The 15,330-nt window shown below is 36.5% G+C and overlaps 1 protein-coding gene across 4 annotated transcripts; it reads left to right on the top strand.

Moving 5' to 3' along the window:
* Positions 1-277: 277 nt before the first annotated feature.
* On the top strand, positions 278-15,330 carry LOC121945722 (cell adhesion molecule CEACAM5-like). Of its 4 annotated transcripts, none has more exons than XM_088084330.1 (12): positions 278-433; positions 1,094-1,411; positions 2,763-3,041; positions 3,353-3,619; positions 5,414-5,692; positions 5,859-6,125; positions 6,633-6,905; positions 7,024-7,278; positions 8,242-8,358; positions 9,210-9,236; positions 9,373-9,413; positions 11,428-15,330. In XM_088084330.1, exons 1-12 carry the CDS (start codon positions 388-390, stop codon positions 11,653-11,655), a joined length of 2,397 nt encoding a protein of 798 aa, XP_087940456.1. In that variant the 5' UTR covers positions 278-387; the 3' UTR covers positions 11,656-15,330. The 4 variants fall into 4 exon arrangements, with proteins under 4 accessions (XP_087940456.1, XP_087940455.1, XP_087940454.1 ...); XM_088084329.1 differs by having other exon boundaries at positions 9,373-9,419; XM_088084328.1 differs by having other exon boundaries at positions 8,242-8,362; positions 9,208-9,236.

Below are 15,330 nucleotides of genomic sequence, written 5' to 3'. Positions count from 1 at the left end.
TTTGATCTGAGTTGAAACTGATATATCCACAGATGACTGTCAAATTATATGGACATTATTTTACTGCATGCATATGTAAATTTTACCCAAACTAAATAGCCCAAACATACCCTGTTTACTAAATCATCTGTTGCTTGTGGGATTATGAAAACTGCAGCAGTATGTCAAACACAATTACACCACTGGAGGGCGACGCCTTGCAGCTTTAGAGCATGGCAGCAGCTTCAGTGGGTTTATCTCATTATGCAGACACTTTGTAACTAATGTTGCTCTCCATTCACTGACTCATAAAATCTGAAGTGCCGCAGGCTCACATTTGTTAGGACAGCACAGTCAGAGTTTGATGGTTCACCTTTCCTCTGCTGTTTATCTCATAACGATAGATCAATGGATATTTTACCTCTCCTGTGTCTTGTCTCTGCAGCCTTTACAGGTAAGAACCTTTATTTTAAAATCTTAAAATACATTTTTTATATTTAAAGAATAGATCAATTGTGACGCAGATGTTGTAGAGAAGTTTAGCTAATGATCTATGCTTTTGTGATTCAGTAGCAGTAAGGATAGAAGACCATAGCGTAACAAGTAAAGCAACTTAAATGTTGTATTTATCTATAGTGAGCCGTACTGCGCGTGGTTTAGACCATACGTAAATGTCTGTTCATTTTTAATTCAAGTGACTTTAAATTTAGTTTTAGTTAAACTGTTTGAATCAAAGTTATTCACAACTTAGCTACTTTACTGTGTGTGTCGGTCTGATAGATAATTGACTCAAGGGTCTGTCGCTAACCGTGTCACTGTGTTAGACTTGATTTCCCTAACTTAACTTAAAAGAAGCCTGCTGACCGAAAATGTCATCTACTTCAAACACTTATGTTTAGCAACCACCGCAAGTTCAGGATTGCTTCATTGATTTTAATAGAAAAATAGCTATACCAATGTATTATGGAAAAGGTGATTCAGGTGTTTTCCTTTCAAATGTAATTAATTGTGATTAAGAACAGTTTTTATTGTGTGATGTTGTTCCACTGTCCCATTTTGCAATGTGCTCAACTTAATATTGTGCTTCTTAGAGCTGTCGAACTGTCTCCTCCAGGTTTAACCAAAGGAGTTGGTGTGTTGCAAGACAGTCAGTTTGCAGCTGTGGGAGAAACAGTGATGTTCACCACATCACTGACTCCACCAGAAAAACCATTTCTAACAGTGGGCTGGACATTTGGTGACAAAAATATAATCACTTTTAGTGGCACAAACTCAACTGGCCCAGAGTATGAAGGCAGGATCACCCTCTTCATGTCTACTGGATCTCTGGAGCTCAGAAACGTGGCTCTAAATGACAGCGGAGAATACAGCGTTAGCATTTTTCCATTTGGAGAACCACAGAAGACAGGAAGCACGAGACTGTTCGTAGATGGTGAGACAATATTTTACATGTTCTATCTTTTTTAGTGCTGACAGAAGATTATGTCGAGTAATTGAAAAAGACATAAACATTTGTGTTCAGGTGTTTAGCGGTTTTAAATAAGATCCTCGATGACACCAGAATGCAGATTATATTATTTCAGTATTACATAACACAATATAATGATAATGACATAGTACTGAGCAGAGGTGTGGACTCCAGTCACATTACTTCGACTTGAGTCAGACTTGTGTCACAGATTTGATGACTTTAGACTCCACCTGAAAAAATCCAAAAACAGACCTGAAACTCAGCTTGGATTTAAACAGTGACCCATGACTTCACTTGGACTTGAGTAATTTGACTTGAAAATGCTTGGTATCTTTCTCCCCAAGCCAATTTGGGAAAATAGAGTTATGGAGGTTTTTCCAACATGAGATGAGTTAAATACAGAAACACAGAAAATTCACTCTGCTGCAGTTTTAATTCTACTTGTTATAAAAACTGATTTTTACAGGCATTTATACTTTTGGGGAACTTATGATATTATTGCTGTGTTTCTAAAATGGACATTATGCCATTATGAGCAAATTATGAGTTGTTTAGGACTCAAAACAAGCTTGTGACTTGACTTGGAACTTGCCCATCTTGATTTAGGACATGAATTAGGACGTCAGTGCAAAGATGTGACACTTGTAAAAGAATGACTTGGTCCCACCTTTGGTATTAAGACAAAATAACGACTGAAATGTCTGAGATATTGTTGAAAACTTGGGACAAAAAGCAAGATAACAACATCTGATATCTAATAATCTGATAATAACATTAAATGTCTCCAACCTATTAACTGCATCATAACTGAGATTTGAATAATTTCACTCGGCCACCGATGACATTGAGCAATATGTTTATTTGTAATTATGTATAAAATACCTACAATGGATACACTAAGCTTATCGGTTTAAATTACACCTGTATCATCTCTCTATATTTAGCTCTTGTTGAGAGTGTATCAGAGAAAATTTGATTGAGCTTTTTATTATGGTGTTAAATTTGTTCATTACATTGAAAATTAATTTTTAGTAACAGCCACCAGAACTGAAGGCTCAGCCTGAAAATACCACAAAATTAAAGCAATACCAGTTTAATACAATATGAACAAAACCTGGATGTTCCTCTGATAAGCAAAGCATTTTGTAGGAGCCCCATATAGATTTTTTGGTGTTTTTATCATCATCATCATCATCATATAATTGGTAAGAAAAAATGCTTTTTTTGTGGCAGGGGCTATTATACCTTTTAAATTGAGTTTTCTACCGTACTTTTGTGTGGTTGCAAATCTAATTTTGTTTTTCACCAACAGTTCCAGTGTCCGATGTCATAGCAACTGCCAGCAACACAGACTTGGTGGAGTTCAACAGCTCCGTCCGTCTGTCCTGCTCCGCCTCTGGATCCTCGCTCTCTTTCCTCTGGCTGAACGGCAGCTCTGAGGTTACAGGAATTGACAGAGTTCAGCTCGCTGATGGAGGCGCCAATCTCACTATAGTTCACGTGACCCGCTACGACAAAGGACCATTTAAGTGTCAAGTGTCCAATCCTGTCAGTAATGGCACCAGTGAACCAATAAACTTCAACATCAGCTGTGAGTTACTAATCTTCATGTTCAATCTTTATCCGACAACATCGACATGCAAACTGAGACTTTGGAGGATTTCTTTTTTTATTCTCCATTAGTTGTACAGAGTATTAGAAACACATATTCTGACCTACTGTACTCCAGTGCTACATCACAGCAAACTACATTCAGTGTGGACTAACATTTGGAAAGTGTTTATTGCATTCTTGTTTTTTTGGATTACATTATGCTGATATTGCCTTTTTCTTTTGACTAAATGTATGTTAATGCAATCGCTCGTACTAACCTTTCTGCTTTTGTGATTCCCCTAAATTCAGACGGTCCAGACAATGTTAATTTGCAAAAATCTCCATCACAAGACTACTATGTGGAGGGGTCAAACATCACCTTGACGTGCTTGGCTGTCTCCAGACCTCCTGCACAATTTACGTTGCTTCTGAACGGAGGCCTGCAGTCTGACACTGGACCGCAGTTCAATCTGACGACCATTCAGGAGAGTGAGAGTGGAAACTACAGCTGTCAGGCCTTCAACAGCAAAACTCTGAGATATGAATCATCTTCACCTGCAGTCATCTCTGTACTGAGTAAGTTTGAAGAACAGGCTTTGTGCAAAGAAACAAGGATGTGAAAGATGAGATGTACCTGTGAGAGTATCAGATAGTACTTAATTAAATATAAAATGGTTGCGCTGAGCATTTGTAAATCAAAAAGAAACAACAGATGTGTTTGAAATTGTTCATTCACTCGCTTGCTCACTATTCTTTATGTAGTGTTTATTAAATGGTGAACTATATAGGGAATAACCAAACGAGATTTCAGACACTACACAGGAATTTTCCTCCTTTGGAAAATACACACACACTTTGCATTCTGGTATACTGGAGTAAAACGTTGGGTACATCGTATGTATACTCAAATTTGCTGTGCATTGTGAGTATTTTATAGTGCACTACGGAGTTGATGAAATTAACAGCAGGGAAATCAAACACTACTACTGAACGGAAAACACAATATATAATGCACTATTTCGGGTATAGGGGACAGTTTCCAACACAGCTAATATTTACTCTACATACATTTCAGGGCTTAACAATAACGATTGCCCGGTTGCCTGGGATGAGTAAAATGTCACATTGGGCTATTAACTGCAGCAACTCACCTCCCCATTCGAGCAACCTTCAAAAAAACGTTGATGAAAGTAGTTTAGGATTTAGCCAACTCACTTCCTTCTCGTCTCTGTTTAGAGTTGCATATGAACAGCACTGAACGGGAACTTGAGAAAAAAAACGCTGGTGATAAAACATAAAGTTTGTGAGCTGAATCACAAGCAAGCATCACAGTTATCCTGGAAACAGGTGTTTTTTTGGGTGGTTAGGAGGATTTGGATAAAAAATTAAACACAATATATAACGTCATTCTGTTTGTCATATAATAACCTCTAATAAATAATAAATACAATTTTAAAGGTCAAGAAACAAAATTCACTCTGGGTAAGGATATTTGGCCCAGTTGCCTGACTGGGCAAGAGAAAAAAAAACAATATTGAACCCTGCATTCGCTCTCAAGATACATCTGCAATTTTTATACAGAGACAACTGAGGCTGAGAATGAAAAATGTCTGAACTCATACTAAAATCCTCCTGCAGTGGGCCAATAGCACAGAAAAAGATGACACAAGCACTTATAACTAATACACAAACTAAGGATAATGATAGTTCAACACAGTCGCCGTGTCAACGCACATTTTTGTGATAACTGAAATAACTTAACAGTAATCTCGTCTGGGCACAGACAGACTATACAACATCTCAGATTTGTTTTGGAGTGATTGATAACTAACTTGCCATTCAGTCTGATTGTTTCAGAAACTCTTGTGTTTATGAGGAGAATGTGGTTGTGGCTCATTGGGAAAGATAAATCTATAAGATCAGCCAGCACTGGTTAAATATTGCACCACAGGCAGCAGGTAGGATAAGATATTAAACATCCAGAAAAGGTTGGACGGCTGAGCTCATCATGCCTGGTCTATGATCTGTGCTGATTCAGATTAATTATTGTAGAGTAATCTGCTGACAGACATTATTGATTCTCTATGCCTCACCATTCTTGGTGAAATGTCCAAATAAAAGTCCAGCAATAATAATGTAAAATAAAAAAAACAACAATAATGACATGATCATGAGTTAGTAAACATTCTCGTGACTGTATCTAACTTACAAACCTTAAACATTAAACCATGATTACTCATTGTAGTGGCAATAAATTGGCATTTATTCTCACTCTCCACATTGCTTTCCCATACTAAAAAGTGTTTCTTTTCTAGTGAAAGAAAGCTGGCAAGTAAAAAAAAAAAACAACACTGTGTTTTTCACCCACAGCACGCGTTTCCAATGTTGTGGTAACTTCAAACCCATCAGATTTGGTGGAGTTCAACAGCAGTGTTAGTCTGTCCTGCTCCGCCTCTGGATCCTCGCTCTCTTTCCTCTGGCTGAACGGCAGCTCTGAGGTTACAGACAGTGACAGAGTTCAGCTCGCTGATGGAGGCGCCAATCTCACTATAGTTAACGTGACCCGCTACGACCAGGGACCATTCAGGTGCCATGTGTTTAATCCTGTCAGTAATGGCACCAGTGAACCAGTAAAGCTCTCCGTCAGCTGTGAGTTACTAACTTATGCATACTCTTTATCCTACATATGCATACATGCTTCACAGCTGAAGGTATTTTCAGACTTCACGCTGAGTTAAGCTGCATGTCATGTAGTTTTATTTTCAACCTGCTAACATTACGTTTTGGTTATGTTCCCATATGCTGCACACTGCAGACGGCCCTGAAAATATTAATTTGACAATATCTCCGTCACAAGAATGCTGTGGCGAAGGGTCAGACGTCAGCCTGACGTGCTCGGCTGTCTCCAGACCTGCTGCCCAGTTTCAGTGGTTTCTGAATGGAGACCTGCTGTCTGATACTGGACCAGAACTCAGACTGATGAACATTCAGATGAATCACAGTGGTAACTACAGCTGTCAGGCCTTTAACAGCAAAACCCTGAGATATCAAACATCACAGTCGTCAGTTGTCTCTGTACTGGGTAAGTCAGAATCATGAGGTTTAGTGGACATAGTATTCAGAAATATGGCACTTGTGTAATCTGTATTGACAAATCAATGCGACTTAATATTAAATAATAATGATAATAATGAGTTTAAAAAGACAGACATGAAAAATATTACACATCAGCTTCCCAATCAGCCCAACTACCCAAAATACAGTTAAACCGGAAATAATTTTATTAGGAATGATTTATATACCCGAAATATATGCATCTAAAAGCTGCGCTTGCTTTACTGGTTGTGTAGTGAATAGCAGTACCTTCGGACAGATGAGTAAAAATCTTTCTAAGAACTCAATGTTACAAAACTGCAAATGTTAGAAAAACTTCAGTGGTGACAGTTAGACATTTGGCACATACCTGATTCAAGGAACAGTAGATGTGTTTTCTTCTTCCTTTATTTGGTTCCTTTTATGTATGGTGAAATTTTAGTAACAGTTACTTTTGTTCCTGTTTTCATTATTTGCCTGATCTTTTGCCCAACAGAGAGAATATCAGGAGCTTCAATCACGTCGTCAACAAAACTGCCGATTGAGAGCAACTCAGTCAACTTAACCTGTGATGCTGCTGGCTCTGTCTTAACCAGAAAGTGGATGAAGGACGGCAAAGATCTGATCACGACTGACGAAATAATACTCTACGACAATAACAGAGTGCTGTCTTTTAACAGCCTGAATAAATTAGACAGTGGAGAATATTCCTGTACACTCAGCAACCCCTTCAGCAACGAAAAAGCTAAATACTTCATGGATGTGATCTGTACGTACATTTACTATTTAAAATGATGAGTGTCATAAATAAGTGCTAAGTTTGGATTTTTATTGTATTCTTTATTATTTGTGCTGTTATAAGAACTTTACAAATATCTGTTTTTCAGATGGACCAGAAAATGTTCAAATCAAACATCCAAGTGAAATATTTGTGAATGAAAATTTAACTTTAACCTGCTCTGCTGAGTCCACGCCGTCCGCGATTTACACCTGGAAGGTGAACGGGACAGTGAAGATACACAACTCTACTGTGTTCAGCAAACCCAACATTCAGCTGTCAGACGGAGGCATCTACACCTGTGAAGCGATGAATGATATAACCAAGAAGACATCATCTGCTGACTATGAATTGTCTGTAAAAGGTACAAAGATCATGTTGATGGCTGATTTTTTTGATACTCTTGAATATTACGACCAACCCACAACGTAATACCTCTAATAATCCGAGGAGTCGCAGGCTTCCCAAAGATGTTTCTTACAGATCCATTTGAATCAATCAATGCTTTTACTTGAAGCATTCATCCTCCGCGATTAAACTAAACAGCCAAAATACATGCGACATGGACACACTGTGTCACATTTGTGGATCGAGCAGGTTTTTTTGCCTCTGGAGGCACATTTTGTTAACGTGATATCTCAAGAACACCTCAAGGCAGTATCTTCAAATTTAGCCCAAACATTCACTTGGTTTGAATGATAAGCTGATTAGATTTTGGTGGCCATAAGTCAAAGGTCAAGGCCCCTGTAACTTCATCAGTCTCATTCATGTCAACACAATATCTCAAGAAATCCTTTGTATTTTTCTTTCCAATTTGGCTCATATGTTCAGTAGTCAGCTTCAAGGTCATGTCATCTCGTATAAACTAATAAAGAAATTTCAAAATCAACGCCAAAGCAAACAGGCAGCCAGTATAAAGTCACATCACTTGTGGCAATTTATCAGATGTTTTTGTATATCTCTTTACAGTTGAAAAAGGCTTCAAACAACTTTTTTTCCACTTAAGCAGACCATACCAAGACCTGACTTTGATGCATAAAGAGTTCCTATAAGCAAAGCATAATTCTGTAATAACATGTTTCCTCAAGCAACATAATGCAATGACCATCCTGCCAAACAGAGATTCAGAAACAGTTCTCCAGCCAAAGGAGATATTGAGGCTTTGCACCTTACAAAAATAAATCTGTGTTCATAACTGCCCATCTTTAAAATCACATTAAGGGAGACTTTATTGTATTCTGTGTATCCATAAGCATGATAAAATGACGAGACAGTTCCTGTGTACAGAGTGGTGTAACAATTATGTTCTTATCCCGTTATATTTCAGCCCTATCAGATAAAAAATCAGGCTGTTCAGGTGGCTGCATCGCAGGAATAGTCATCGCAGTTCTAGTCGTCCTTGCTGCCGCTGGCGGTGGAGGGTACTACTTTTATCGTAAGAGGAAGAGGTAAGTGGAATAAAATCGCTCGCAATTATGATAAATAATGGCTCCATGTTAAAGGATTTGGACCTAAAAGCAAAACTCAGAGACCAGGCAGGAAGTCGTGTGAGGAGAGTTCAGTCGTGGCAGGAGAGCAGATAGAAAGTTTGGAATATGAATCCGTTTGACGTTAGTGAAACTTTGTTTACTCAACCTTCATGAGGTTGATGTTCAACAAAGTCTCACTTGCCTATTTGCTGCTTTTGTTATATATTTTCCATATAGTCTGTCAGACTTTAGCTATGAATGTAAGACTTAAGTGTTGTTTCACGCTGCACTTCGACATTGTACAGCTTTCAAGTTTAACATTTTGTTTTTGTCAGGTATAAATATTAAACTGATGGTTTTGGGGCCTCATCCTGAGCTAAAACTCTTTCATCACTGTTATGAAACCCTTACAGTCCTCTACATAATCCTGTTTGAGAGTTTTTGAAATGTACACTGGTAAAACTATAATAATTTGTAAATCATTTTTTAGAAATGTAAAAAAACTTTTTGGTATACAGGTAGATGAAGATTGCAACTCTCTGAGAAGGTCTACATTTTCTGTTGTTTCAGAATTACCAATAAATATATGTGTTTTTTTCGCAACAAAGTAAAAGGAGTTGTTTTAATATCAGGCTGCATTATTTGTATCAGTTGTTAGACACAAGAAAAATAGGATCTTCAGCAAAGATTTAATGTAATCAGAAGCAGATTACAGTGTGTGAAGTGCATAGTTAAAGAGTGAACATATTACTGTAATATTGTTATTGTCAAAGTGCTGCAAAAAGGCAGAAAAATGACTAATTACTCATTAATTCTGCAAACAGGATGAACACGACAACTGCTGATAGAACAGGTATGTGTTGCAAGTGTGTGTGTGTGTGTGTGTGTGTGTGTGTGTGTGTGTGTGTATTGAATATGGTTTTTGTGCATTTATACAGTATTTTTCACTCACTTATCTAAAATCATTGTTTATTTCTTTTGTTTTAAAGGTGGTGAAGGCCAGGAGAACACAGCCTTCTCAGGAAGTCCGGTAAAGGTCATTAGTGCATTTACACACCGTGTTTAATACATGAATGATTTCCACCGTATTGCTTAAACAAATTCCAATATAACTTACCCATTGTTATTATTATTATTATTATTATTAGTAGTAGTAGTAGTAGTAGTAGTAGTAGTAGTAGTAGTAGTAGTAGTAGTAGTAGTAGTAGTAGTAGTGGTAGTAGTAGTGGTATTATTATTATTATTATTATTATTATTATTATTATTATTATAGCTTATTATTATAGCTTATAGCTTAAGACTAACTACTTCAAGTTTAAGCAAAGCGTTCCAGGCTGTAGACATAATTGATAAAATGTTAAAACAAAATTTTGTACTCAGTGAAATGGCCGCACATTTTTAATAATAGAGAATGTAAGAATATCTTAAGATCTGCAACAATAACAAATGAAAAGTGAAATGTAAATTAAAACCTGTTATTCATTTTCATATGATTATTTTTGTAAAGCCACCGGCGAGGGGCTAAAGAGCTGCATGAGGCTCCGGAGCTGGCTGTTCCAACCTCTGATACAGGGTGTAGGATTTACTGGTATCTGGTGAAGGGATTGCAGAATTGAAACTTCTGAAGTTTGCTAAGCGTGAAGGAGAATTACAGTAGCCGATGCAAATACGCAAATAGCCCTATTTATAGAGCAAGTGTTTGGCTGATCCGTTCTGGGTTTCTATAGAAATAACATGGCAGACTCTGTGGAGGAGAACCATGTAGGTTTGCTTATTTCAGATGACAAAAACCAATGAAATTGTTGAGTATTACATTCTGTTTTTGCCAATTGACGCTCCTGAATCCTACACATTGGACCTTTAATTAGCTAAGTACAGTTATTTATGATTATGTAGATTGTTTCAAATAGGCTTCCTCCCTAATTCATCAGGTTCATATAAGACCTGCACACAGAGCTCAACATCAGACTTTGAACCAGGAAGAAGACATTTAGTTGACACAATATGGAAGTGGAAGTGTTTCTTAAAGGGGAACACCACTTAAATTAAGAAGTACAATATGTTATCTCCAGGGCCTTGGAAAGTTCAGTATTAGTGAACATGGGCTATTCTCTCTCATGGCCAGAATTTAATCCAGTATAAAGTCTGGAGCACCTCAGTAGACATAATTATAAGACTGACTTAGATAGATTATGTATAAATCTACATAATGTTTTTTTTCCTTTTTTTAATACACAATTGGGCTTTATTCCATCCTAGTGTTTTCAGTTGTAAAGCAGAAAATGTACCGAAATACTTGAAACATTCCCCTGGCTGCTGTTAGTGTCATCTATAATGTCTTTACCTCCAGCTCCAGACTTCATACGCTAAATTTTTTGATTTGCAAGAGACATGGTTATGTTTTCTAATATTTTTTGGACTGTCTTAGACCATAGGAATAGCATATCTGGATTTCTAAAAAGGGAGTAATTCCCCCTAACCCTCTGAAACCTGGAGCAAGATCGCTTTTTTGTGCTCCTTTCCTATGCATTTCACAAGTATTAAAGCCTTCGAAAGTAAAGCAAATGTGAAAGTGTGATTTCTTTCAAAAACACTGGAAAAAGGAAATGAGCAAATTGGTGAGAAATGTTCAAGAAATTGCAAGGAATTAGTAGGTTTGGAAAATTATTTTTGGAAAAGTTATCATAATGAGACATTTGAAAAAATGAAAAAAAAAAAATAAATAAAAGTTTCAAAATTAAACACTTTTTCCCAGGTAATTTGCCCCCGGGTAGGTAGGTAATTTCCATGTACTTTTGAAATAATTTCTTGAAAATTTTTAGGTCATTTCTTTTGTATTTGCTTATTGCCATCTTCCCATCATTTTGAAAAAAAATCAGGCCAATTTGCTCAGGTCTTAAAGGGTTAAACCTCAGCAGATAATGCAGCTTTTCTTGTTTAGGGCCATGCTTGTTTTTGAAAATATAAATAGGATACCTGTTGAAATTATGAGATATAACTGTAAATGCAATTTAATATTTTTCCCCTCACTTTTTCATTTCTAGGAGCTGGACTATGCAGATATCCAATTTTTCCAGAACAAAGACGGTGGAATCGTCCAGCTGGGATCACAAAATGAAACATCAGAATACGCCGAGGTCCGTGTGAACAACAGTGGTCAGGGACCGTCCTCACCTCCTACCTATGATGACCACCTGCAGCGACAAAAGAGTCTGGCTCCTCAGCCTGATGCTGCCAGTGCAGAAGTTTATGCTCAAGTTAGTAAGAAGTGAGCGCACAGGATGTGGTAGATCATTTATTTAGACTGACTTAGACTTAGAGGCCGGAAGCAGCTCACATGCGGTTAGAGAAGTCTGCACTCCAATCTCACTTTCCTTTTATAGAGGACTATTTTGGATCTGAGTTTACTTAGTCAAAGCACTTTAGCAGTTAATAATCAACCAGTTTGTGACAGTTGTTGCCATGATTGTGAGGTCAGATGGCACAAAGCTTTGTTTGTATGTGCACAGTCAATGCAAAGTGCACATAATATATGAATGGAAATTTTCGCTTGTTGCTTGCTTGTCCTTAATGTTTGACACCGGTGTGGTGTTATGTTTGACTCCTCGTGTGTACTGTATGATTCCAGTTGAGATTCTAGTTTTTCACTCATGGATTCACTTTTTTATTTATTTTACATCTTACAAAATGAAAAAATATCAGTTATTTAACATTAGTTCATTGAAATTACAGTGGTGTTTGTCAGGGATAAACCTTGAGCTTTTTCATTTGTATAGTGAACTATAATGACCTTGCGGTAATGGAAAGATTATGTTATCTGTTGGTCCAAAGGAACAGTTGAAAGATCAGTACAGATACACATCTTTGTGCTTTATTTCCACAGTGATAAAGTTAAACAATAATTCAAAATGCTTGCATGAAAAAATAAGCAGTAACATGAGGTTTCTGTTCAGTCCATTTTAATCAAAGCGGAAACCAGAAGCCGGACTTGACTCTCATGACGAGGACTCAAGTCACAAATTTACTGACTTAAGACTCGACTCAAAAATTTTTTAAAAAAGACTTGGCAAGACTTAGACTGCAACTGCACTGACTCTTGACTTCACTTGGACTTGAGCTTTTTGACTTGAAAATATTTGATACATTACTCCAAAGCCAAAGATTGAGAATTAAGTTATTTAAAAAGTTTGTCACAAATCTGTTCATTTACAAAACCAAGTTGTTAAAATAGGTTTAACATCACTAAAAAAAACACACAAGGCAATGTAGTGATAATAATTGTAAAATAAGAAGTGTGTATAGTAAAAAAAAAAAAAACAAATCTAAAAAACATTGACAACTGACAAATCAGTATAATAATTAAACCCTAAAAAAAACGGATGTCTGATATCAGAGTACTTAATGACGGATGTATAGATATTTATTACTCATCCCCAGCAAGTTGATACTTATTTTCTCAGATAATTTGTTCAAGCCAATCAAGCAGCATCCAGGCAAGTTGAAGGAGAAAATCGTGAACGTATGTTACGTTATTGAGCCCCATTTGGGGGAAAAAAAGGATACTTAAGACAATTAGTACTGCAATTATGCTGTATTCACCAAAAACGAATTCTAGTGTGCAAAACACACAGTTTTGATATTACAACTTTGTTAAACATTTGAAGTTGCACACAGAATGAGGGAAAGAAGTGAAGGGTGATATTAACAAAGTTAGTGAGCTAATTTTGGTGCTATGAGCTAATTTAGGTACAAAGTAAAGTGCTACATGTCATATATAACATTTACCGTATGTCAGCGCTACTTTTTATGATAATGTTAAGTCACTTGTCTTAATAAAAAGACACACATGTTTTTCATGAATTTAATATGATTTCTCTGTTATTAAAGTGGCATTTTTGTGAAGAAGCATTTATAACTCGTATAGGACTCAAAACTCAAAATTGAGGACTTGAGACTTGACGTTGGACTTGTCAGTCTTGACTTGGGACTTGAGTGCAAAGACATGAGACTTATTTGTGGCTTTCCACAACAACTTTTTGCAGAAATATTTTAGCCAAAGATAAAGAATCCACGAGTGGTTGCGACATGTCTACAGGTACAATAAATGCCCTCAAGTCTTAAAGTCCGTCCAACAGCCATTAAGGAAACTTTGACCAGTTAAGTCAACATTTACAACCTCTACTGGCAGTTATCATCAGAGTAATTTAGGACACGTTTATTGTTAATATCAACAAAAGTTGCTATGTGATAAAATTATATGGTGTGCATTCAGCAAGCATATCTCAGGCCTCGGGCCAACAGGGTAGTCCTTCAGAGTGAAACACTGCAGTTAAATGGAAGCAAATTTACTTTGCTGCAGTAATAAATTGCAGTGTGACTTCTGAATTAAATGAACATACTTTGATGAAGACGTTTGTTACTTACGCTTTACATCTTAAGGACTGTACCATTATTCTCAGGTGTTAAATGCATTATGTTTGCACTGACACGGTGTTTCATTTGTTGATATATCAGAACACACTGTGTAGTGAGTAAGTTCACTCTGGGGTTAATAAAGTAGAAATATTTGGAAGTAGTATAAGGAGATATTAAAGTCATGACTGAGATTATATCCTGGGTGGTACCTCAGATTGTTGTTTCTTAGCACCCTATAATAATAAGTAAATCCAAAGTCTTTGACAGTGCTATGTGAGCAGTGAGAGTGAACCAGGACAGACAGCTGAACAATGAGCTCAAACTTTCTACAAAAATCAAAAGAGAGCTGCAGACTCAGGCAGTAAATCTCTGTGGGGGCAACAACACTGCATATGCCCCCTTTCACATTGTTTTCGATTTTTATTAAATAGTTTGTCGGCACGGAAATATTGATTATAGCTGCTTTAAGTGGACAGATGTAAAACAGTCATTGTAAATGTATCAAATACCACATATGGCAAATGATAAATGTCTTCTGAGTTGTAAATGTCATTTTAAAGAGGGAGTTTTTACTTTAACACAGAAAGTAATTTGTCTTCAACCAGATCAATTCTGTCAGACTGTATACACATTTTAGTTACTCCCTTTTTCTTAAAACAATGATTGTTTCAGAAGAAATGAGAAGAAAGAAAATGAGTCTCCTCATCTGGGCTAATGTGTGAATGAGTGTGTGTCCCCTCCCCGCTGGTTACTTATTAGTAAAGCTCAAACTTCCTGTGACTTATTCGTATGTGTAATTTTGCTTGCGTCATACAGAAGTATTACATTACACTCTTTAACTTTCCCACACCTTAAGCATTATGAAACTGAGTCCCTTTTTTTACATTAAAAATGTTATTAATGTACCCATTAATATTGATGAAAGTAAGGAATTTTTTAATAATCAAAGGCTAAATAAAGGATTGTAATATATTGTATTTAAATGGATTATATGCACAGTTTAAGGGGTAAAAATAACAACTTGAAAACTATTCCCTAGTTTATAATGTAAAAAGGCCTTAATTTTTTATTTGAGCTACAAATCAAGACGTGTTTTTCATGTTTTTTGCCCAGTTTTTAAAATTTAAACTATGTTTAAAGGGGATAGAATCTATAATAAGTCATGTACCCTTTAATTTAAAGTTTTTTTTTTCCTGTATTTAAGGGCTTTTTGAATTAAGATGTTTCAAGGTTTTTTTTTACCTGGCCACTTAGACAACTCAATCCAATATTAAGGGCTTTTGTGTGTTTTCAAGGATAAATTAAGTCGTAATTCTTGTCAGTGAATTGTGTTGGATCATTCATTGCTGTACAGTAACCTCTGTCCTCTCTCAGCCTGAACGTAGCTTTCTGTTTAACTGCCTCACCAAAGTGATCGTGTGATTAATGATTGACCAAAGAAAGAATGCCGTAAAGGGAACTCTCAGCTTGCATTTGTAATATTTTGATTTCTGATTCAGATGAATAAATTGTTTTTATTTTTGACATTTGTA

Source organism: Plectropomus leopardus, chromosome 11 (genome assembly GCF_026936395.1).
Source record: "Plectropomus leopardus strain MGB_pleo_1.0 chromosome 11, ASM2693639v1, whole genome shotgun sequence".
Lineage (NCBI taxonomy): Eukaryota > Metazoa > Chordata > Actinopteri > Perciformes > Serranidae > Plectropomus > Plectropomus leopardus.
Note: the sequence above shows the minus strand (reverse complement) of the source record. Positions and strands in the feature narration are given on the sequence as shown.